The sequence below is a fragment of the Nothobranchius furzeri genome, chromosome 4 (genome assembly GCF_043380555.1).
Source record: "Nothobranchius furzeri strain GRZ-AD chromosome 4, NfurGRZ-RIMD1, whole genome shotgun sequence".
NCBI classification, from domain to species: Eukaryota; Metazoa; Chordata; class Actinopteri; order Cyprinodontiformes; family Nothobranchiidae; genus Nothobranchius; species Nothobranchius furzeri.
Window position 1 is genome coordinate 88,075,270 of NC_091744.1, and position 25,000 is coordinate 88,100,269.

Here is a 25,000-nt window from a genome sequence, read left to right on the forward strand (position 1 = left end):
AAATCGAGAGCCTGGCTTTCTGGCTCAGCTCCCTCTTCCCCACGACAGATCGGCTCAGCGTCCGCATCACTGCAGACGCCGAACCAATCCGCCTGTCGATCTCCCGATCCCTCCTACCCTCACTCGTGAACAAGACCCCGAGATACTTAAACTCCTCCACTTGAGGTAGGACCTCTCCCCCGACCCGGAGGTGGCAAGCCACCCTTTTCCGGTCGAGAACCATGGTCTCAGATTTGGAGGTGCTGATCCTCATCCCAGCCGCTTCACATTCGGCCGCGAACCTACCCAGCAAGAGCTGAAGGTCAGAGCTGGATGAAGCTAGGAGGACCACATCATCCGCAAAAAGCAGAGACGAGATTCTCCTGCCACCAAACTCGACACACTCCACACCACGGCTGCGTCTAGAAATTCTGTCCATAAAAGTGATGAACAGAACCGGTGACAAAGGGAAGCCCTGGCGGAGTCCAACCCTCACTGGGAACAGGTCCGACTTACTACCGGCTATGCGGACCAAACTCACGCTCCTCTGGTAAAGGGACTGAATGGCCCTTAACAGAAAGCCACCCACCCCATACTCCTGGAGCGTCCCCCACAGGGTGCCCCTGGGGACACGGTCATAAGCCTTCTCCAAATCCACAAAACACATGTGGATTGGTTGGGCAAACTCCCATGCCCCCTCCATCACCCTTGCAAGGGTATAGAGCTGGTCCACAGTTCCACGGCCAGGACGAAAACCACATTGCTCCTCCTCTATCTGAGATTCAACTATCGATCGGACCCTCCTCTCCAGTACCTTGGCATAGACCTTTCCAGGGAGGCTGAGGAGTGTGATCCCCCTATAGTTGGAACACACCCTCAGGTCACCCTTCTTAAAGATGGGGACCACCACCCCGGTCTGCCACTCCCTAGGAACTGCCCCCGATGACCACGCAATGTTGTAGAGACGTGTCAACCATGACAGCCCTACAACATCCATAGCCTTGAGATACCCAGGACGAACCTCATCCGCCCCCGGGGCTCCGCCGCTGTGTAGTTGTTTGACTACCTCAGCAACTTCTGCCCCCGAGATCGGACAGTCCATCCCCAGGCCTCCCAGCTCTGGTTCCTCCTCGGAATGCGCATTGGTGGGATTGAGGAGCTCCTCAAAGTATTCCTTCCACCGTCCGACTATAGCCTCAGTTGACGTCAGCAGCTCCCCATCCCCACTGTAAACAGTGTGAGCGAGTTGCTGCCTTCCTCTCCTGAGGCGCCGGACAGTTTGCCAGAACCTCTTTGGAGCCGATCGATAGTCTTTCTCCATGGCCTCACCAAACTCCTCCCACGCCCGAGATTTTGCCTCGGCAACTGCCACTGCTGCACCCCGCTTGGCTATCCGGTACCTGTCTGCTGCCTCCGGAGACCCACAGACCAGCCACGCCCTGTAGGCCTCCTTCTTCAGCCTGACGGCTCCCCGAACCTCTGGTGTCCACCAGCGGGTACGGGGGTTGCCACCACGACTGGCACCGGCCACCTTACGGCCACAGCTAGCAACAGCCGCCTCGACAATCGCAGAGTGGAACAAGGCCCACTCGGACTCAATGTCCCCCACTGCTCTCGGGACGTGGTCAAAGCTCTGCCGGAGGTGGGAGTTGAAGACCGTCTTGACAGGTTCTTCTGCCAGGCGTTCCCAGCAGACCCTCACTATGCGTTTGGGTCTGCCAGGTCTACGCGGCATGTTCCCTTGCCATCTGATCCAACTCACCACCAGGTGGTGATCAGTTGACAGCTCCGCCCCTCTCTTCACTCGGGTGTCCAAAACATACGGCCGCAGGTCAGATGATACGACTACAAAATCTATCATCGACCTGTGACCTAGGCTGCCCTGGTACCAAGTGTACCGGTGGGCATCCTTATGTTCGAACATTGTGACTGCATAAAATAAATAAATCTCACACACACACACACACACACACACACACACACACACACACACACACACACACACACACACACACACACACACACACACACACACACACACACACACACACACACACACGACTTGCAACAGAATGTTCACCATAATTAAAAGTCCATCTTTTTCCCCTTTATTAAACTGATTCCCTCTCAAAAGAAAACATCCGCTTCTACGGAAGCCCCGAGTCGCGTCCTTTGTTTCCTAGCAACCAGATGCGGAGTTTCTACCGTCTCCGGCGGAACGCGAGTCCGTTTCAAACGTTTCAAAGCGGACGCTACGCTTGAGTCGAGATGTTTAACGTTGAGTTAACTTCCGAGCGAATCGCCAGAGAACGTCTGGAAACACGTCGCAAACGCGAGGCTGAAAGGCAGGAGAGGATTTTTAAAGAAAAAGTGAGAACGATCGGGGTAAGTTGGTGTCGCTAGAAACAGCACGGCGTTTATGAGCGTCAGCCACCTAAATGTGCAGGTTTGTTTCGCAGGTTGATGTGAAAGCTTTAGACATGCAGGTGGAAGAGAAGAAGGCACGGAAAGGAGCCGCAAGGACCAAAGAAGCAGCCTACGGTTAGTTACGGAACTGTCGCTTCCTGATGACGTCACATGCCCGGGGTCACCCAAGAAAAATAAACAATTTACCCTTTTATATTTCTGAAACATAGCATCATAATCATGAATTACTGATTTTTTTAGCAATATATAATTTATTTTATGTACGTTTACCTAATAAAGTATTTAATGTGTTATCACATATAACAATAATAAAGTATTTAATGTGTTATCACATATAACAATAATAAAGTATTTAATGTGTTATCATATAACAATAATAAAGTATTTAATGTGTTATCATATAACAATAATAAAGTATTTAATGTGTTATCATATAACAATAATAAAGTATTTAATGTGTTATCATATAACAATAATAAATTAAATCTATTCAGCATTTCACATTAGCAGCAATCAGATTCTCAACCACAGGATTCAATCCTGCTGGTTATTAGGTCTTTTCCCTGTTGACACAGAATTGTCAAAAACATGGAAATAAATAAATCAGATAAGATGTTTAACTGGTTGTGTTAAAAGGTTCATTGTGAAATTTGGTTTTGTTATACTGTAATAAATGGATTCATTTTTAAAGTATGTGCTCTTAAAAGCAGATGCTGAAGATCGCCGATACAACTTTGAAGCCTGCGTCCACCAAAATAGACAAAAGAAGAAGAGTCGTGAGATGGAAAAGGCCTTGGTGAATTACAGGCATCAGCACCAGATGCCTTCGACCCGGAGAGAGTTTGATCTGAATGATCCCGACTGCTACAGGAAACTTGATCCAGGTGATGCTCAGATGATGCTCCCTGGCCTGGCGGGTGAGGAGCAGGACAGCAAGAGCAGGCTGAAGAGGCAGAAAGAGCAGCTCAGGGAGTGGCTCCTCTGTCAGCAGAAAGAGCACGAAGAAGAAATGCTACAGCAAAAGATGGAAGGTTAGTGCTTTTCTCATTTGGGACACGGAGGCTAAATTCAAGCACGTATCTCACGAACCTGTCTTCCATGTTAAACGTCAGGGTGGCAGTATGAACAAAGCAGAAAAGAAATGCACGACTTAGCTGTAGAGCTTCACAAATTAGAGATGGACAGGAAGAAGGCCACCGCCGTTGCCGTCAAAGACTACAATCTAGCTGCGGTAAGACAGTCAGACTTTTACCAACCTCTCTGTGTCAAACCATAGAAGACACTGTTCATGTTTTCTTCTTGGTCAGGCTGAGGCAAGGCAAATTGAGGAAAAAGAGGGTAATAAAGGGTATGATGGCTCACAGCAGCATGCCCTGGACATGGTGCCTGGTATGTGTCCCAGCCAGGACAGGAGAGAGCCCCCCGAGAGCCTGCAACAGGTCGTTCAGTTCCAGAAGCACCAGATCGAGGAGAAGAAGGTAAAACAAGGATAGAAACACGACATCTGTTTAGTCATTTGCTGAAGTGGGACTTGTGTGGATTCTTAGAGGACTGAGTTGGAGAAAAAGCAGGAGGGGGATTTGTACAATCGGATCCGTTTGGACTCGGTTCATTCGGCTCTGCTGATGGAGAGGCAGCAGAAAAGGCTAAGCAAGCAGCTGAGGAGAATCCAGGACAGCACCAACGCTCAACTGGCCCAAACACGCAGACAGCAGTACGTCACAACGTTCTCTCGCACCGTTTGTGCTTTCTGAGTGAATCTTTTGTCATTCTCAGGAAGCCAGACATGGAAAGAGGATGCATCGAAGACACCTTCTTCTCCAAATTCAACACCTGCAGCAGATGATGGATGACCGTTAAAACTACTCGAGTCAAACAATTAAAGTAGATCAAATTATTAGTTGACAGGTTTTGTTGTCTTGTTTAAAAGCATTTGATTAGAGACCAGCAAAGGTGGGATGTGCAGTTCCCGCCGCAGGTTTGATCTTACATCCACATCAAATATCCACGGATGAAAAAGTCAAATCATTCTTTTTTTTTAATCATTAATCTTCCTCACAGACTTATTCCATGATTTGAACACATTCAAGCAGAATGATTTTATTATTTATCACCATGTAACAGCGCAGCGTCGCAGGCGGCCATTCAAAAACTAGTTCCTGTTATTCAACAGGGTCCAGATCTCAGACTCCGTCTCAACAAGCATAAAAACGATGAAACGAGTTAATCTGTGAAAGAGCCGGATTCAAACTTAAGAAGAAAATCAGACTAAAATAAATCATTTATGGGAAAACTGCTGCAAACAACATCTCATTCTTCTGTTGACCTTTCTGTGACCTTTAAGGGTTGTGTGCAACTCAAACATCTTTAAGAAAATCAGTTTTCTATCATTTGGCTCAAATACCGACGGGAGAATATTTAGATCCTGCATGAAGTTCTTAAAGTGCAACGACACAAAAGTCCAAATCAAACCAGAGATTTTAAAACGTGGCTTTCTTCCACACAGTTACCGGTTATCACACACACACACACACACACACACACACACCCACACACCCACACACCCTCACACACACACACCCACACACCCTCACACACACCCACCCACACACCCACACACACACACACCCACACACCCACACACACACACACACACACACACACGCGCACACACACACCCACACACACACACACACACTAGTTATGCACCAGCAATCAAAAAGCACGAGTCTTTGTTTTCTGACAGCAAAGCACAAACAAACAAACAAACAAACAAACAAAGACGACTCTCCTTTTCTAGCATCTTATAAATCCAACAGTCATGTGTTGATGACAGAAAGAATTTCTTCATGTGAACCAACCTTTGCAGCCTCACTGTGAGGCCACACGGCGCCCTCTGCTGGCAGAAACATGAACGTAAAGAACACGTTGGGGTTGAGATCAGAAGAGTTGTTCTATTTTGAAAAAGTCCATTTAGAGACAAATTTCTGCCATCTTCTCTGCCACAGGCCCAGTGCTTTCTCCTGTTGCTCTGACTCTAAAGAACTATACCTAGAAGACAAAAAGAGAACAAATCAGGATCAACACGCCACATGGTTCAACCACAGCCTGTAAGTCACATCTCACCTGATGGAGTTCATCGCCAGCTGCTTAAGGGAGCCGATGTGGGACTTGATGCCTCCAAAACCCACAAAAGCTTCATAGAAGTCATACGAGAGACCAGAGGCGCCAAACATGGCCGGATCATCAGAGCTGATGACGACTGGGTGACTTTCTGACATCAGCGCTGCTGCGGGATGGTTTCGTAGATCTTTTACAAGCTTTAACACCTAAACAGGATGGATGAGGATATCTATATTACACAGGATTTACAGCTGGAGGACAGATGTTCCAACGTACCTGGTTGGAGATGGGACACACTTCCACAGCCACTCCTTTCTTCCTGGATAAGTCTTTGGCCACCGGATGGTGAAGCAGAGCAAATCCGTGGCCGATGCGTGACGTGTTCAAGAGCAGAGCATCTAACAAGTTCTGGTCCACGTCAGTGCCCTCCAGATCTGCATGAAGTCAAACAAACTGCTGTAGAGGGACGGAGCTTTTCTGCCACCGCTTCATCACAAACTGGTTTTACGCTCAGGGTCAGGGTCAGGGTCAGCTTTATGGAAACTGCATTGTTTGTTTTCAGAGGAAAGCACCAACGGACTCACCCGTTTCTCCAGCATGGAAAAAGTAAGGAAGCGTGATCCCCTTCTCAGCAGGCAGAGACAAGGCATCTCTGAAATACCACAGGGGCCTGCCTCGGTCCTCCCGACCCACCTGTAGGTACAGAAGCTGTGATGCATCCGGGTCGGTGAAGGTATTTACGGCTACAGCACCACTAAAGAAGCACTAGTGCAGCCTGAGATTGTTGGATCTCACCAGATCGAACCCAGCCATGAAATCAGGGAAGCTCTTCTTCAGCTCCATCGCTTCCTCCACAGCTCCAGCCATCACCGACGCGTTCACACCTCTGAAGTTCAGACGTATTCACATTAAATGACCCATAACAAACAATAATGGGTCCAGTTCATTTTCAAAGGATTCTCAGCGGTCACCTGTGGATTGTGGCAATGACTCTCACACCAAGGAAGTCTGGATGGTTGGTTGTGAACTGCCTGGTGACGTCCTGGTAGGTCTTCAGAGTCCAGGCTCTGCTGTGGGTGCTGCCGTCTAACTCGTATACCTGAGCAGCGAAGATTCCCATGACAACCAGACAGGTGGCAGGATGGACAGGTCAGACACCAACGAGGTTACGGTACCTCTGGGAGGAGCGCGCGCAGTTCCAGATACATGACGTTGTCCACGTAGAACTGAGTCAGGCCTTGGTAGAAGTAGTCTCTGAACACGGGGGCGTAAGTAACCAGACCCCACACGGCAAGGAAGGCCTGCTCAAACTTTTCCCAAACCACATCCTGAGTGGGATACACCACTTCTGGATCCCGACTGGTGAAAAGCGTCAGGTTGTGTGTGATGCTGAGGGAGCAGAAAGGGACATTTATAAAGCATTTCCTATCACAGCTAACCTCTCGACGAGTGTTGAGGAAACAAATGTAGGTTTAGTTCTTGTGAAATGAATCATCTGCTAACCCTAACCTGTCGTCCAGATCTGTGGAGTTCACCATCTTGGCCCGGAGGTTTTCCAGCAGGACCCAGGGAGAGCAATGCGACAAAGGTCTGGGTGTCTGAGCGGAGAAGATGAACCTGACCGACTGGTTGTCAGTACCACACATGTAGCAGTGTGGGCGGTACGTCACATTCTGCACCAGCCAATCAACGTCCACCATGGAAAAGTCGTGGACATGAAGAGCGCCGCCTGAAAACCCGACATTCTGAATTACAGAAACATTAAACAAGGGAAGCTGCCAGAGGTGGAAAGTAACAAATTACATTTACTCACGTTACTGTAACTGAGTAGCTTTTTTGTTTATTTATACTTTTTAAGTTGTTTTTTTATCTGTACTTTTACTTTTACTTGAGTAAGTTTTTAAAAAAGAATTGTAATTCGCTACATTTTAAATCATCCGTTACTGAGTAAAAACAAACTGTAGGCTTAATCAATTAAAAATATTATGTGTAGCAGCGTCGGAACAGAGAGAGACACCTGCATGAGCGCCGCGTCTAACCCGTATGTGTGTGTGTGTGTGTGTGTGGGGGGGGGGGGGACGTTTTAGATAAAGAGGACAAACGGCCATTTTTACCGCAGTTTTGCTCAAAAACATCAGTTCAGTCCCTGTGATCCACTCGCTGTTCACCTCCTCTCTCCCTCCTCTCCTGTGGGTTGGATCCCGCACCTTCGCGCACCGGTGTGACGTCATCAGAATTCTGCTCGGTTCGGTAGCCGGCCTCGGTTCCTTGTTTGAATTGTGTTTCTCTACCGCTCCGCAGGCAGCGGCAAAATAACGTTCAGCGCTCATAACAAGCAGATTCTCAGCGCTCTGCTCATAAAACAGGATACCTGCAGGCCTCCGTGAGTTAAACATCCTGATACTGTTCAGGTGTAAGCATTCTGCTCCATCCCTGTGTTTGAACTCAGAAGATGCTCCTTGATGCCACACATATGTGATGATTTAGCTTGTTTCTTTATTTTACTCCAGAATAAGAGATTAAATTATTACTAAAGCAGTTCAGTGTAGTTCAATTAGTCATGGTGTGTGTGTGTGTGTGTGTGTGTGTGTGTGTGTGTGTGTGTGTGTGTGTGTGTGTGTGTGTGTGTGTGTGTGTTACACATATAGGACTGCATGAGACAGCGTGGTTTCATCAAATCCATGCATCTTATATCTTGGCTGCAGTAACGGCTCAGGAAAATAACTTCTATTTCATAAATAATGACGTCTCTGCAGTGTTTATGATAATGTTTTATCTTATCTTTGGTCTGGGAGTTGTAACTTATCATGATACACGCCTTTTAAAACATGTTAAAGTGCTACAAGAGGAGATGAATGAATGAATTTAAAGTTCATGTTTGGAGACCAACCTTCACAGTTTGGAGGCTCACGCTGGTGAGGAGACACCATTAGTTCTAGTAACACCTGGGCTCCCAAGGCCTGTTCTGATAGGATGGACGTTACGGGACCCTTAAGGATTCCAGTTGGATGATTGGAGGATTATTTAGGAGGACTGGAATGAACTAACTGGTTTCAGTGGTGAAGGGTTAAAGGTATTGGCTCGGCATTAAAACTGTAGAAATGCTAAATAACTACACTTTATTATCTATATAAACATGTACTGGGTCCAGTTTTTTATTTTATTAAGGACTTTTGTCATAAATCATTACAGAAAATCCAAATCCTCTCCTCCAGACAGTGAAGAACTGTGTTTCGCATACGTCACTCCAGCACGTAAAACAAGCTAGCTGCTGATGCTAATATTGTGAATCACTGTTATTTGTTTGCTTTCATGCTCCTAATTATTACGTAAAATTGTGTTTACAGCTGCAGCAAAAGGTCTGAGCCATGTGTCTGTGTCCTACACGCATTTTTAAATAACAGTTCTGATCTAAAATAATAACTTACATCTAGAAATCCATCTAGAACTGCACCGCTACTTCTGGACTCCAGACGAGTCCCGTTAGCATGACTGCAGCAACGCTGCTAGCCGTGTTCGCTCCGGTAAGGAAAGAACAAGTCCTTTGGGAAAGCTATGACTACACACACACACACACACACACACACACACACACACACACACACACACACACACACACACACACACACACACACACACACACACACACACACACACACACACACACACACACACACCATCTAATAGATGATCTCTATATTTCAACATTAGAACCTCCATGACATCCTGGATTAGTGCAAACAACGAGTTGAGCTAAGGAGTTACTCCAGCATCAGGAAGATTTATTCTGGTAAATTGTTGGTTAAATATTATCCAGAGTTATATCAATAAATACACACAGCAGTAAAACTGTAGATTACTGAACTATATTGGGACACATGATGGAGCTAAGACCAGCTTAGAGCTCCCAGTGGAGCACAGAAATGAAATATTTAAGAAAAGTAAACAAACTGAACCGATTTTGGTTCTGAAGATGAACAGAATCCTCCTCTATGTGCAAATCGAGTCGCAGGTCTTCTGAGTCAAACGGTCTAAAGCATGTCTGCACCTCTGGTAGTGATGTCCAGCTGGCGGGGTCAGAGTTCGGTTGAACTTCTCCAGTAATCTAACATCCGTTCTGGTCGCCGTATCCCAGAGAAAAAACAAATCTGATGGACTAGCAGAGGCTTCAGAAGCTACATCTGACTGATGACACATTGTTCTCTGCTATAACGCTAACGCAGAAACACCGGAGTCAGGTGTTGTTTACTACAGCTGTTTCAGCAGAGCTCCATGTGAAACGTCACCAGCTGCCCAGGGCTTAGACCGGAAGTTAGCTTCTGTTTTTCCCGCGCCGGTCACAAACATCAGATTTTCTTACAATTCCAGCCGTCAAGATCCAAAAACCTTTTTCATCTGAGGTTTTAATACACATTTACACATGCTGTTCAAACGAATCTTGCCTCTGGCCGATATCTTTAAATGAGTGAGTGAACCCACTACCAAGGATGAACTCTGCTAGCTTTAAAAATCAGCTGCTCTACATAAGCATGAAGGTCAGAGAGGAGCTCTAGGATGGACATGGATAAAGGAACTGTAATGTAGAGGTAAAGTAGGGCAGGGCCAACGTTAGCAGCTGTCATACGCTCCATCTGAAATGTTTGACTGCATTAGGCTTGTTATGTGGCAGGTTAGAGCACAGTCTCATGTTAGAGTTTTGTCATGAGAACATTGAGACACCTCACACACTGATGGGAGCTAAAAATCAACTTTTTTTTTCAAAATAAAGAATAATTTTAATCACAATTGAAATGTGGGGCTGCGCAGTGGAGCAGTGGTTAGAGCTGTTGTCTTGCAGCAAGAAGGTCCTGGGTTTGCTTCCTGGCCTGGGATCTTTCTGCATGGAGTTAGCATGTTCTCCCTGTGCATGCGTGGGTTCTCCGGCTTCCTCCCACAGTCCAAAAACATGACTGTTAGGTTGATTGGTCTGTCTAAATTGTCCTTAGGTGTGTGTGTGTGTGTGTGTGTGTGTGTGTGTGTGTGTGTGTGTGTGTGTGTGTGTGTGTGTGTGTGTGTGTGTGTGTGTGTGTGTGTGTGTGTGTGTGTGTGTGTGTGTGTGTGTGTGTGTGTGTGTGTGTGTGTGTGTGTGTGTGTGTGTGTGTGTGTGTGTGCGCGCGTGAGTGTGTGTGTGTGTGTGTGTGTGCGCGCGTGAGTGTGTGTGTGTGTGTGTGTGTGCATGAGTGATTGTCCAGTGTCTCCGTGTTGCCCTGCGATGGACTGGCTCTCTGTCCAGGGTGTACCCCATTGACCGCTGGAGATAGGCACCAACCAACCAACCAACCCCCCCCCCCCCGGCGCGAACCTGCGTGGACAAAGCGGGTTCAGAAAATGGATGGGTGGACAATTGAAACGTACAATCCTAGAAAAACCTCGTCCAATCAATGTGCACGTCCTGTTCTCACTGGATAGAAATCCTTCCATCAAACTGTGTGTGTGTGTGTGTGCGTGCACACACGAGCGTGTTGTGAACTGGTGTTGTGGTTTTGCACTGATGTAACCATCTTTACGCTGACAAAAATGTAACTAAGTAACTTTTACTTTGAGTACATTTTATTTACAATACTTTTTACTTTTACTTGAGTAAAAACTTAAGCAAGTACTTTTACTTGTACTTGGGTAAAAAATTATCAAAGTACTGGTACTCGTACTTAAGTAGGAAATTTTAGTACTCTTTCCACCTCTGGAACCTACATAATATTCCTTTTAAATTTTTGGGGTCAAATCTTGTACATTAATTATGCACCGCATCATGCAACATTGCAATATCTTGCACAGACCGTTAGCGCTTATGCGTCACGTTCTGCAGGAGTCTCATAACCTGGAAAGCCAGACTAAATAAATAAATTATTTAAACTTTGCAAAGCAAGAATTTGGTCTAGTTCACTAGGCTAGGACTCTCATGTACCAACACACCAAATTAGCGCTGTTGATGTGACACAGTTAGCATAAAAGTGTGTTTGTGTTTGCTGAGCTCGACTAGGGTCATGGCCATTTTTTAATTTTCTTAATTGTAGCAGCAATCTTTGAGTGGACTTCCTTGAAAAATGAAATGTGGTGCCAAAATGTTACACAAAGCAATGGGGGGGGGGGGGGGTTTGTCCGTAGCTGTTTTACGTTTTTAAGAACCAATAGCGGCGTATCTATATTTGCATTCTTTAAAGGTTTTAAGGTTAAATGTTGGAATGCAAAAAGTTGCAGGGTGGCTGAATACCTTTAGGCATCTTTTGCAGCAGTTTGAAGATGGGACTGGTTCTGATGAGGTCTCTGGCCTTGAAAAAATGCACCGCAGGAGGAAACTCCGCCCTGGCCGTCTCCTCCTGCTTCATCTTGAACAGGAGAGCATCCAGCTGCTGCTCAGCCTCGGTCAGAACCATCTGCCCACCTGTCTGCATGAAGGCCTCCAGCTGGATGAGCGCTTCTCTGTGTCTGGGGTCTGGGATGGACCATGCACCTGTCAGGTAGCAGAGCAACAGCCACACCCCGGCCACGTGGGGGCGCTGTTGTAGCTGAACTGTCATCGGGAGAGCTGGAGAGAACAAAGCGGATATTAATAAACTGCCTGAATCCTAAAGAGTCTGGAAGAGGCCTGTTTGTTTGCAGAATTGAAAACTGATGTTCCGCATCAAGTGGGACAAAAATAAATCTTAAGTTGCGAAACAGCGGGAAGAAAAGGAAGTAGATCCGCAGCTGTTGCGTCTACGAGCTGGTTTAGCTAACCCTACGAGCCACACGTTCGGCTAATTTACCTAAAGTCAAAATTAAACAAACCCTGAGGGGTCAGTGACGAGAAGGGAAGATATGAACGTTCGATGATAAAAAAAATAAGAAACGTTACTTTACCTACTTTATCAGCTTTAATCGCAGCTGGAAACAGTTCTGTGGATAATACCCAGCTTCAACAGCAAGACTTAAAATCAGAGCCCATTAAAGGCTTTTCTCCGTGGTGTCAGTTAAACTTTTGTGTTTCCCGTTGTTCGGTAGCGTTTTTTAATACAGATGCATTTTTAAAATAAAAACATAATCGAAGTTTAAGCCGTAAACCTTCGGTGGAAAAACGACGGTCTGCTTTACCGATTCTTGCTAGTGCTGCTTGTTTTTCTTCCCAGTGAGTTGTCTTCAAGGCAACAAAGCTCCGCCCTCTTTACTGTGATTGGCTTAACGGTCACAGTTCTGATAATCCAATTGGTTCCCGTGAAAGTGTAAACAGATCTCTGTAAGACAAAACACCGGTAAAATGTCTCAGTAAATTAGTTTTTGGGAAAGCTTCCAACTAAATTTAATCCGTTAACTTATATTTTTATACATATTTTAGACAAAATTAAACGGAAAATGCAAATAGAAACATGTTTTGATTTGACTTATAATTTAATATAAAATATGCTTAGAAGAAAACGAATGTAACTAGATTTATTTCAGACAAATTCAGAAGTCAAAATACTAACAAATAGGATTCAGTTTTAGTTGCTTCCAAATAAAACTTAAATTCCTCTTGATCTATTAAATCTCATCAACAACAACAAAAACCCGCTAAAACAGATGGGCTATATTTTATTCTTAAATAGTTTTAGTCATACGTAAGACTTCAGGTTTTCATTCAATAGTTAATAGTTTGCATTATTGTAGAATTTTGTTTACAACAACCTGCTTAATTAGGTTGTTAAGTATCTTAATTACAAGCATCATTTGCATGCCAAGTTTGTCTCATTTAGGCCTGAACAAAAGAATAAATTAGGTGAGTAACAAGGATCCTCTTGAAGAAGCCTGCTGGTGTCACAGTCCTGACTCCAAACCAGAGCAGCATTCAGGCTGCGGACAGCGTCCATCAGGAGGACAAACACTGTTGCTGTGCTTTAATAGATGACATCACAGTCTACAGAACATTAATCTTATCCTAAGTACTTTCACCTTGAGTTTATTACACGGTTTAATAAAATGCATCATTCATGCTTATATGATGAAATCCTCAAAATAATCTAATTTAGGCTTAGAGACACAAACTTGAAAGACGAGTTCTTGCTTGAGAGAAACTGTATTTATTTCTAAGACAGCATTGACAATAATCTGTCAGTCAGATGAGAACATGTAAACGTCGCTTTAAAATGAAAGGTCTTGCTTTTTCCCCAATTCCCCCATGCTGCTGAGGTAAAGAACTGTTTAAACAAAAACATCAAGAGAAAGACACCAAATTTATATTAAAACAAGTCAAAAAATGTACAAACATTTTCAAAAGAGCAAATAAATATGATTCACATTAAATCACCTAAAAGTTTTCTTTTACTAGTGCAGAGAAATGACAGTAGAGTAAAAGTGAGAACTGAACAAACGAATGGTGCCGACTACACACACACACACACACACACACACACACACACACACACACACACACAGACACACACAGACACACACACACACAGACACACACAGACACACACACACACACACACACAGACACACACACACACACACACACACACACACACACACACACACACACACACACACACACACACACACACACACACACACACACACACACACACACACACACACAGACAAAAATCACCAGCTCTGGGATCTAAAGACAGCCGTCCTCAGCATGAACGAACACCGCCGTTATCGTGGCTCCACCAGACTCTTTAACAATCCCGGTAATTCTATTTTTGACAACATATCATGTTTACACCAACTCTTGTGCAACATTTACAAAAACTGCCCTTTTTCTGTCATTTCCTTATAATGTGATGCATTTCTAACCCTAAGGACACTGTTATGGTGACTGTGGCTCATTAAGGACATGTGAATGGACTCGTTAGTCTAACGAGCTGAAGGAGACCCGCGCTGGACCGTTTTATAAATACAACATCCACATTGAATGATCAACATCATATTCCCCTCCCAGATAAACATTTTGGGGCTCTTTATGATTATTTCTGTAAGCCGACACCGTAAAGAGGGTCCTAAACAAAATCGAGCGATCTGAAGTCAGGCAGTGGGGTTGTTGGTAGATGCCATACAGCAGCTGTATGAGGTAGATTCGTGTTGCTGTTGTCATAACTACACGGGAGCAGGACGAGGGAAGGGTTAAACCAAATGTAATGGCTGTTAAAACCTATTCTAGTGGCGACTGGTCACCACCAGTTTGGGACAAATGCATAAAGAGGGGAATGAGATGAAACGAACAGTAAATTCATTTTGATCTTAGGAAACACACACACACACACACACACACACACACACACACACACACACACACACACACATTCAAAAACCAGGCAGCTTTGTGCCGACCTGCCCATTAACGACAGTGAGATGGGACATTTAATAACCAGCATCTTCCAGTTTAAATATGCTGCTGCTGCTGCAAATGACTCAATACCCGTATCTAGTGTACACCCTGAGGATAACCTAGCATCAGCATTAGGAGGAACCACATCAAACACACCTGTAAGAGAGACAGGTGGGAGGAATGCAACAAGCGTCCACATTAAAAAGAAATCTAGTGGAAGAGATTCGTGTTTGATCTGCTCGTGTGCAACGGACCAGGAAGTGGGACATCAAAACCAGAATTACGATCCTCCTCCTCCACGGCGGACCTCAGCAGTATGAGGTTGGCATTTATATACAGTTTTCATACATTTCTACGTTTACAGACTAACAAGAAGGCCACGCGATTTCAGGATGTCCAGAATGACTAGATCCATAGTGCAGGAGAGAGAATCAGGAACGTTTGAATACAAGACGCTTCATCATGGCGTCCTTCTCTGCCACAACATTCTCTAAAAAGAAGGCAGCTCTGAAAGATGCATATGTTGTTGTTGTTGTTGTTGTTTACTCAACTTGAGAAACGTTAGTTATGGTGGAAGTGGACGGTTGATGCTGCAGGTATTGTCTACACGTTCACTCATACATTCACAACAGGAACAAGGCTCACCTCCTCCTCCACACCTGAGTTTAAAGGATAGAAAGCAGTAAAAGACTTCCTGTCTTGTCACAGTCCAGGGTCACATGAACAAGATGGTGACCAGTGGGCGTTAAGCCGTCCATCCTCTGGCTGTCCAGTGTTGTTGAAGGCAACGTTCCCCACGGTTCTCGCCCACACCGACACGAGGAGGCTGAAGCTTGATCTGCAGAGCTCAGAAGCGTTTCACATTTTCTTTTAAAATCAGCTGCCTGGTTGAGTGTTCGAGAGCAGCAGTGGGCAACGCTGGCAAACAGAAGGTCCGCATGTGGCTGGCTTCCCGATTCTGCCAGATGTTTGCTGATTCATCTGAGGAGGGACAGTTCAGCTACTTGAGCCTTGCAGAGATCCAGAATGCACAAAGCAGCCACCAAATACAGTATTACAGACACACATTACTATCTAGTAAAGGACGGGTCTTTTCACAGTCCTCGTGCGTCTCCAGAGCCTCCTGGTGCAGCCATCACCTGTCTGAAAACAAAACCAATACGCCTCGACTCATTAACTACTCAGATGCTGTTTGGTGCTGTTAAACAACAACCTTATGTACTGTTTGGCTAAAGGAACAACAATAAAGAACTACTCAGGAATAAATCATCTTTCTTACCCTGGCTGTGAGAAAGCCTCTGGCCCCAGGCCTCTCTGTTGAACCATCATGCCCTGGAAGTGCCCACCGGGTCGGGGGGGCCTGAACATGGTCATGCGTGTCTGACCTGGAGAGTAGGGCAGCTGCTGGGGCCGCTGCAGGGCTTCCATCAGGTGTGGATGGGGTCTCTGGGTAGCATAGCGGCGTGGATCTGGGTATGGCTGGCCTGGATAAGGTATTCCATTTCCAATTCCACAGCCCTGCGACATCGCGTGTGGAGGTGGGACGCCGCCTTGCTGCATCCCAGGATGCAAGGCTCGAGGGTCATACATGAATCCCGATGGAGGCGGATGAAGGGGCTGCAGGCTCCGGTGGCGGGCGGCTGCATTGTGACTATCGAGGTCCAGGATTTCTTTAGGAGACTCGGGCTGCTCTGAGCCCTCAGTAGGAGCCAGCTTAGCAGGGCTGCTGCTGCCTTCACACCTCTCTTCCTCTGAGCCTCCAGAGGGTGCTCCTACTTCAGACAGCAGACCAGGACCGGCAGAGCCCTCCGAACCCAGTGGCGACATGCTGCTGTCTTTTGACTGATGGGTGGAGCGTGCACTGGCCACAGGCAGGTATGGGACAGGCTGATAAGGAGGCCGCTGCCACTCTTTGGGAGGGTAAGCCCCTCTGCTAACAGTCTGGTTGAGGGGCTGAGCCTGGGTGTGGGGCTGTGTGTAGTAGACTTGCTGCTGGTGCTGGTGTGGTTGGTAAATATGTCTCAGAGCTTGTGGGTGCTGCTGTCCCGGTACTTGGTAGGTGTAGGCATGCCCCCCCTGCTGTTGGAGGCTGGGGTGGTTGTTGACATGCTGGTTGTGATAGGGGTGTTGAGCAGACGGTGGCATGGGTCTGCTCATGCTCGTCTGGGTGTAGTGTGGGTGTAGAGGACTCTCCATGCCATACTGACCCACTGTTCCATTGGCCTGACCTTGAGAGTGAGGAGGCCCAGCTGGATGGTGACTATGTGACGACCCTCTCTGAGCCTGGAGACCCATCAACTGGGCTAGATTAGGGTTTGGACCAAGAGCTTGGTGTTTATAATTAACAGGAGGTCCAGGTGACATCATGGTAGGCCGAGGAGAAATGGCTGGGCCCTCCGATTTGGGCCCACTTGTGGGCTCACTTGGTCTCTGATCTCCGAGCTCTGCAGGGCTGGGTTGGGAGGGTAATAATGGAGAAGGATGACTGGGTGGCAAAGAGGTGAGAGGGGCAGGCTGAGCTCCATGGGTGATGCTCTGTGACACCCCCTGAAAGGGGTTGCTCTGAGAAGGTCCAGGGTGACTCTCTGCATTAGGGATCATCTGCTGGGTTGGGCTCTCAGGTGAGATCATAGGTCGAATATGCGGTTGTTGCTTTTGCTGGTCCTGCTTGTTCTCCGACACCTGCTGAGAGGAACTCTGACACTCAGAAGCACAGAGTGGCCGTAAGTTCTGTGGAAAGCGTGCAGGACTCTGAGTGTTGTGCTGTGGGCCGTCGTGTGGAGCAGGTTCAGTGGAGCTGGTGATGCTCACATGGGCTACAGCAGTAGTGGCGCGGTTACTCTGAGCATCAAACTCCTGCTCGATGCTCTGAGATGAAGTCTTTGTGAGCTGTTGTCCAAACGTCTCCTCCTGTGATCTGCTCACATCTAAGGCCAGAGGGGTGTGCATCCCCTCTGCTGGTGAGCTGAACCGTCCCGTGGTGCTAGGGGCTTCCTTGATGACTGAAGAGCCGTGTTTGTGTAAGGAAGCTTCATTAGAGATGCTGGCTGCCATCTTGTTCTCAGATGTGGAGACTGTAAACAAACAGAAAAGTTAGAGTGGAGGACAAACCCAACCAGGTGCTGCAGCTCATGGGCCACTTCTCAACACTCGTAGGTGAAGGACCTGGACCTGGACCTGGCGACATGAGTCGAATGACTCAGATCTGCTGAAATGGGCTGATGTGAAACTATCAGCAGTTGTTTTTGTGTGGCTGAAATCCACTCTGGGGTCATCTGGGGTCATCAGGGGAAAATCTCTGATCCTGCCAAGTAAAACTTGAAGCTGCTGCCCTGACCCTAACCACAGAACCTTCTGCCACTCTAACTAAACACCTGAGAGAGAACATTTAATCCAATTTTCCTAAAGACAGAGAAAAGTTGTATGCATGCTTCATTGGTGCAGGGTTAGGGTCTAATGACAAAGAACGGTGGGTCTACCTTTGGGGTCCGGGTCGGCCTGCTGTGGGGAAAGTTGGTCTGGCCCTTTGTCTCTGGCAGGATGCAGCAGCTGAAACTCATGGGTAGGAGGGGGCTGCTTGGAGGAGTGAAGTCCTGATGGGGGCCCTGGCTGCTCAGAGTTGCCCGAGTGCTGAAGAGGGGCACCAGCAGGCGGTCCAGAAGAGGCTGACAGCTGCTGTAGGGCCAACATCTCTGGACTTTCCAGCATTGAAGACAAAAGCGTCCTGCCAGAGGAGTCTGGCTGGGGGACAGGGGCCCGTGAGGACAGGGGCCCCAGAGAGCTGGCTGCAGCAGACATTTGATAGTGAGAACTAGAAGGGTGTTGGGGGTATCCAGCAGCTTCCGGCCAAGGTTTATGGCCCACTGGAGGGGGGATGCCACCATAACTGAAGCTGTGCTGGTTCATAATGCTGGGATCCTGCATACGCATGCCATCCAGTCGGTCCTGGCCGTGGTGACTCATACCAGGCCACATGTTTGATATGCCCATAGCTGGAGGCCTGACGCCAGGGTAGCTGTGCTGAGCTGGTCCCTCTGGCCTTGAGAATCTGTTGGGCATCGGCTGCATGGAGGGGCCCTCTGGACGGTGGTGGGATGGATACATGCTGGCTTCAGGAGGCGGCCCAGGATGAAGGGCCATAGGACGTGGACCCAGGGAAGGGCCGTGAGTCGGACCCACGTAAGTGGGCTGCCGTTGAGGTTGTTGGCTAGGATACGGTCCAACTGGATACCTGGAGCTCATGTGATGAGCTTCAACCATTCGATGCTGGGCAGAATGGGGGGGTTAGTAAGATTTCCCTCCGTTAAAGAAGGAAAAGGCTTAAAGCATTCAGTATGAGCTCTTACCTGCATGTTGTAACTGTGAGGCAGGTGGCTGAAGCTGGGCTCTCCGTGCCTTGGAATGTGAACTGGGTAGGCAAAGCGAGGATCCATTGGCACTCTTTGGGCATACATCTGAGGACCATTAGAACCAGTGGGAGGACAAAACTGGTGAGAAAACAGAGATGAGACTAGAGCTGAAACAACTAATCGATTTAATCGATTATAATCGATTATTAAAATAGTTAACAACTTTTTTAGTCATCGATTAGTTGGTTAATAATCACATTTTACCACATAAAGTCTATTTTTACCACAATGTGACATCGGTTAATCTGTTAAATTTGCCGCCAGTGTGTGGCAGTAATGAGCCACTGATCTACCAGTGGAGCCGTAGAAGAAGAAACGAGCCAATAAGTGCCCTCGGTTTTCATGACGTAACACGTTACTGATGCTCATCTTGCTGTGAGAGATGGCGGAACAAGAAGAAATACGGAAGAAAAATAGAAGCGACAAAACTGAAGAGAAACCCCGGACAAAAACCTCACGAGTATGGGAGCACTTCACTCTAGATGCCATGAAAAGACGGGTGACCTGTAAAATATGCAAAAACCATCTAGCATGGCACGGAAGCACGACGTCCCTAAGTGAACATTTGAGACGAAAACATGTGGGGGCTGATGCAGCAGAGGAAGCGCCAGCCCGGTAAGTAACAGAAAATAAGCTAAATATAGTGGTCCATCACTACACGCAGATCCAATGTGTGACTTAGTGTTTTAGCTGAGTTCGTTATAGTGGATGTTAAACATGTTTTTTTGCCACGTCAGTCTACGGTGTTCTACTTCTGATTGACTAGATGCAATCGTGAATCTCCTCCGTGTTGTGAATCATGCGCTTGCCAAATTTAGCACGTCTGTTTATAAGAATGTTCTCGTTAAGAGAAAAACGGCACAAACCCATAACTATGTTCCTCATTCAAAAAAGGACAACTCCGCGGAGAAAAATATACAGACGAGCTGTGTCCAGGTGAATATAACGCTGCATAGTTGTACGCTTTCAATTTTTAAATACAGGAGAAATTCAGAAAGTCCTTTTTTTAACTATTAAAAGGCTGTTTTACCGTCTAACGCTGTAAAACGCCTCACAACACATTTTTGTCATGTTTCTTAAACAGTATCACACAAAATAAACATTTTTCTCATTTCTCTAGCTAATTTAAACACTCCCGACTCAGTAAAAACCTCATGAGCTTCTTACTTAGAGCTTTTTAATAGTAAAAAAATTAGAATTTTTTCTGAATATCTCCTGTTGCGGGCTATTTTGTAGAAAGTAACCCTCAAAATAAATGATCACTGTATATTATTAATTAATTCAAATAATATAATATTGATTTAGTGTTGTAGTGTGTGTGCTGCTTTATTTTATATGTGTACTTATTTCAGTCTATTTGTGTTTCTTATGCAGAAAAAAACAAGCAACGATGGACAACTACATGGGGAACAAGACACTCACCCCCCAGCAATTCATACCACTTACAAACTCTATTCTAAACATGCTGGTAAAAGAAATGAGGCCACTATCCATGGTGGAAGGAGCAGGCTTCCAGCTAATGCTAAAAAATTATTCTGGACTGATATTTTGCACTGTTTAGCTCATTTTACACCGCTGACTCTGTTCATGTGCAATAAAATAGATTGCAGTCAACTGCACAATTCTCATGTTTTTTTTTCTTAACTCAAATGTATTCATCACTTGTATAGGTTAAATAGCTAAACAATAACAAACCGATTAATCAATTAATCGAAAAAATAATCGACAGATTAATCATTTATGAAAATAATCGTTTGTTGCAGCCCTAGATGAGACCCTTTTGAGAACCACATCAGGCTGCTGCTGACGCAACAGAACAGTTCTGCTGATACCTGCTGTCCTGGATGGTACATGCCCCTGAAGCCTCCCTCATGAGGATGCTGCTGGTTTGGAAGAGCCGGCCCATTGCTCCAGTGAGAGGGGAGGGGTGCTCGTGCTCGCCTGGTGTCCTCTTCCTCGGACCGTGTGCTGCCTTTGCCTCCCTGTGAGCTTCGCTTGCGTTGGACTTGCTCCGTAGCTCTGACCAAGCTTTCAGGTCCCAAACTTTTATGGTTACGATTCCGTTTTTTGTCTTTGCGTTCCTTGTCCTCTCTGCTGATGTGAAACTCTTCGTCCGTGTCGCCATCCTCTGACGGGAAGTGTTTCAACAAGGCCCGGTTAAAGCACCGCTTCAGAGACTCTGCCATCACGGTGTATTCTAGAAGAAAGAAGAGTCCACGTTAGTGGTGCACGTGGAATTTTCTCACAACAGACCAAGCGTGGCGTGTGTGACGCCCGCCCCGTGCTTCCTAGAACGTTATCGATTCAAAAGCACAACGCTCAAAGCCTGAATCAGAATGTTTTCATGTCTTCAGGAAACAAAACTGTTGTGCTCTGCCAGGTCAGAGGGCGTAGGCTGACCCCGGTTTCTTTCTGCTCCACCACGGGCTTCCTGCTAGCCCCACCCCCATCCCATGGAGAGAGGGGGTTCATCTGGATGGGGGGTTTAGGACCTGGAATGTTTCGGTGGCACTGCAGGGCCCAGGTCCCCCGGAGCACTAGAGCACAACTCAATCACTCCCCATTAATCACTGTCACGGCTGCCCTGGCCTCAGCCCCACGACCCCGTCCCCCATGCTCTCCATCTTTGCTCTGAGGTGCATTTTTGCACATTTTTCTTACAACACACATACGGGACACCTTTATCCACATAAACAGATGTGTGTGTGTGTTTGTGTCTTTGTTAATGTACCGCTGTCCTCTCCATTATACTCCACGCAGTTCTCAAACATGAGCTTCACATCAGCAACAAGCTCTTCCTTGGCAACGTAGTCCCCATCGTTCAGTTTCTTTTCGATGGTGGACAGATCCATGGGAGTCTGAAACGATCGATAGTCCAGTTAACACCATTCTGCTTGTGAGCACAAGCTAGCACACATACGAATACATTTTATTTAACCTATAAAAGCCACACAGACCTGGATGATTTCATGGTAATTGGGAGCGTAAGAGTCATCAACAGGCTCCAAGAAAGGCCAAGCATCTTTATGAGCTTTCAGGGCCTCGAGAACTAAAACAAACCAGGTGGAAACATTAGCGTGCACGCCAACGCTAACCCTAACCCAGACGACGAATCCAGTTTGTGTACATACCTTTATAAAGAGCAGTGTAATCATCGTCAACATCATAACTGAAAGTCAAACACGGGATTTGTGGGTGAATGTAACACATCGACTCATTCATGCATCATGAACTTTTGGCAAATAGGAAAAGCTTCTTACAAATCTTTATTCTTGCGGGTTCTGTGGATGGGAGACGGAGGCTCGAGGTTCAGCAGCTCGGGGGGCAGGTCTTTGCCCTGAGACAGTAACCAGGCCCTTTCCTCGCGCATCTTCCGTCTCTTTGCTCGTTCTGGGAGGGAGTTTACGGCACAGAATGAGTCAGGATACCAGCATAAAACATGTTGTCATCCACCTATCGTAAATACGTAAACTGATTTCAAATGCCAGCAGCTTAGCTGCTTTGGTCACCGAGGCCGTCAGCACACTCAATAAAAACAGGCCTTGGCCAACAAAGACGCTGCAGCTCAAAGAAGAAATACAGAAGATTCATCAGCCCACGTTTCTTATCCAGTTGATCACATGTGCAGAAGAGAGTGCACAAGTATCGCTGCCTTAGCTTTTAACATGGAAGGCCAGCAAGCCCCTGCTGTGTGGACTAAAGGGTGGACATCTGTAGTTAGGCCGGGTCCTGCTGCTCATCTACAGCAGCATCAGAGAGGCTTCTCACCCAAAGCACATGCAGCACTTCATCACTTCTTGGTAGATGACATCAGACGGAGGGAGGATTAAAGACGTTAACTATGTACTCTGCATACATCACAAGGCTCAGCGTGCCTGGTTCTACTAGAGTCAACTGTCAGCATCGAAGAGCCGAGAGCTGCCATTTATAACCCATTTTAGTCTTAATAAGGCTGCATGGGGACCCAAGTCATGCCCATCTACTTCCAGACCACGGGTCCCCAGAATGAACACAAGTCACTGGAGCTGTTTTCTAATCCTGGTACGTGCCATGGGTTGAACACACGATGTCCATGAATTTTAACGACACATGTTGATGCCAACAAAGAGCTTGTTTTCAAAAATTGGCAAAAGTTATTTTAGGTTTTGTGTGAACAGACGTGTAGGACTTCAAATGTGTCTCACCATGCTGACGTCATTGACCCGCTGAGTTTACAGAGCTTTGGGTCTTTTTTTCTTTACCCTCTTGCAATTTAACCTTCCCCTCACCCCCATCCTAACCTTAACCAGCTTGCGCATGCAAAGCTCTGATCGTTGACGCGCTCCAGACATCTGCGTCCTGAGCACGGCCACAGTAACATTATCACATCAGGTGTCGCCACCTCAAAAACTAATTTAACATGCGATCGTTCATGTCGGCTCATTTCCTTTTATGTTTTCTGTCTTTTATTTGTGATGCGTTTCGCTGCTGTGGATCGGGGCGCGTCACCTGTTTTGTCCTCGGTGACGCACCTCACTGATACGGCCGGCGAGCAGCGAGCACTCCGCTGTTTTAGCGGTCGGTAGATCTTTTAGAACTGCAGTTCAAAGGTAACTCATGAGGTGAATATATATGAACCCAGGTAGAAGTTTTTCTTTAGGATTGAGAGGAGATGCAGGAAGATAATAAACAGGCAGGACAGAAAAATAGTCACAAAGGTTGTCAAGAAAGCGTGTTTGTCGTGTTCGTGTGAAATTAAACTGATCACAAAACACAGATTTACTTTATTTCGTTTTCCTCATCCAACCCCCATAAATCCCTGTGTGTCCTCCTGCAGCACTCCCGAAGGACAACAGGCAAGACAAAAAAGTCTGACGTGTTGAGTAAAAACTGCTATTTTTAGCACATTTTTAGGGCCGACGTGTTGCTACCAGACGTACAGTGTGAGCAGTCAGGTCGCATGCGAGAACTGGGTCGTGCAGTGTGAGCACATGACTCGTGAGATCTGCCCTGCGAGGAAGTCGTACCGTTTGAGCTGAAGCTGAACGCTGCGAGTGAAAAAGTCGCACAGTGTACGCCCGGCTTTAAACGCAAGCATGTCGGGATCATCAGCGAGGAAGGAGAGAACTCTGTGTCCGGGTAAATTAAAAACTTTTCAAAAGTGATTCATCCAAGTCCCGGATTATTACACAGGCTAGACATGCCCTAAGCTCGTAAAAACAAGAGTCTAAAGTCGTGAGCGCGACGCTTATTAGATGAGCGGGGGGACTCGCGCTGCTGCGAACCGGTTCCAAGGCCGGATTAACTGGGCAATTGCCCAGGGCCCACGAACTCTAAAGGGCCCAGGGCACAAGCAAAATACTGTATCAATAATTTCCCGCTTTATGAGGACTATGGTGACCGTACGTTCCGTTTTCCCCGGACGTGTCCACTTTTCACTCTCTGTCCGGCGCGTCCGGACTGCGGGTTCTTGTATTGATGAAAATGTCCGACTTTTCATCCAGGAGCAGGGATCGAATTATGGGGGAGCTGGATATCCTACACATCCAGGGGAACCGGAAAAAGTTTTCTATATTATATCATTTTTGGACTCTTTTAGCAGAGAGCGGCACAGCGCATTGTTACGCAGCGCTCCAGGCAGCTGCTTCCAGCGCACGGTCCATTCTCAAAGTGGCGCAACCAAAAAACTATAATTAGCACACGATCGTTCATGTCCGCACATGTTCTCTATTTTCTGTCTTATTTGTGCCTGAAGCGC

At 46.6% G+C, this 25,000-nt stretch overlaps 3 protein-coding genes across 8 annotated transcripts in view; 1 reads left to right on the forward strand and 2 right to left on the reverse strand.

Annotated features, from left to right (window-relative positions):
• Positions 1 to 2,045: 2,045 nt before the first annotated feature.
• ribc2 (RIB43A domain with coiled-coils 2) lies at positions 2,046 to 4,311 on the forward strand. The gene is made up of 7 exons (XM_015965440.3): positions 2,046 to 2,364; positions 2,439 to 2,520; positions 3,117 to 3,437; positions 3,519 to 3,637; positions 3,714 to 3,884; positions 3,954 to 4,120; positions 4,183 to 4,311. Exons 1-7 carry the CDS (start codon positions 2,248 to 2,250, stop codon positions 4,250 to 4,252), a joined length of 1,047 nt encoding a protein of 348 aa, XP_015820926.3. The 5' UTR covers positions 2,046 to 2,247; the 3' UTR covers positions 4,253 to 4,311.
• A 177-nt stretch (positions 4,312 to 4,488) lies between these two features.
• ada2a (adenosine deaminase 2a) lies at positions 4,489 to 12,738 on the reverse strand. Of its 4 annotated transcripts, none has more exons than XM_015965443.3 (10): positions 12,640 to 12,722; positions 11,780 to 12,094; positions 7,039 to 7,258; positions 6,705 to 6,918; positions 6,501 to 6,628; positions 6,325 to 6,415; positions 6,114 to 6,222; positions 5,806 to 5,963; positions 5,533 to 5,735; positions 4,489 to 5,457 (listed from the first exon to the last, which is right to left on the reverse strand). In XM_015965443.3, exons 2-10 carry the CDS (start codon positions 12,084 to 12,086, stop codon positions 5,361 to 5,363), a joined length of 1,527 nt encoding a protein of 508 aa, XP_015820929.1. In that variant the 5' UTR covers positions 12,087 to 12,094; positions 12,640 to 12,722; the 3' UTR covers positions 4,489 to 5,360. The 4 variants fall into 4 exon arrangements, with proteins under 4 accessions (XP_015820929.1, XP_015820928.1, XP_015820927.1 ...); XM_015965442.3 differs by having other exon boundaries at positions 12,413 to 12,689; XM_015965441.3 differs by having other exon boundaries at positions 12,409 to 12,688.
• An 840-nt stretch (positions 12,739 to 13,578) lies between these two features.
• cecr2 (CECR2 histone acetyl-lysine reader) overlaps positions 13,579 to 25,000 on the reverse strand; it is a 55,016-nt gene continuing 43,594 nt past the window's right edge. For 2 of the 3 annotated variants that reach the window (XM_015965445.3, XM_015965444.3), the window contains exons 10-18: positions 22,524 to 22,653; positions 22,395 to 22,432; positions 22,221 to 22,312; positions 21,995 to 22,121; positions 21,096 to 21,460; positions 19,201 to 19,341; positions 18,334 to 19,120; positions 16,134 to 17,928; positions 13,579 to 15,997 (exon numbers count right to left, since the gene is read on the reverse strand). In XM_015965445.3, coding sequence (XP_015820931.3) covers positions 15,949 to 15,997; positions 16,134 to 17,928; positions 18,334 to 19,120; positions 19,201 to 19,341; positions 21,096 to 21,460; positions 21,995 to 22,121; positions 22,221 to 22,312; positions 22,395 to 22,432; positions 22,524 to 22,653 — 3,524 coding nt within the window. In that variant the 3' untranslated portion in view covers positions 13,579 to 15,948. The remainder of the gene's footprint in view (positions 15,998 to 16,133; positions 17,929 to 18,333; positions 19,121 to 19,200; positions 19,342 to 21,095; positions 21,461 to 21,994; positions 22,122 to 22,220; positions 22,313 to 22,394; positions 22,433 to 22,523; positions 22,654 to 25,000) is intronic. The other variant, XM_015965446.3, reaches the window with a different exon arrangement.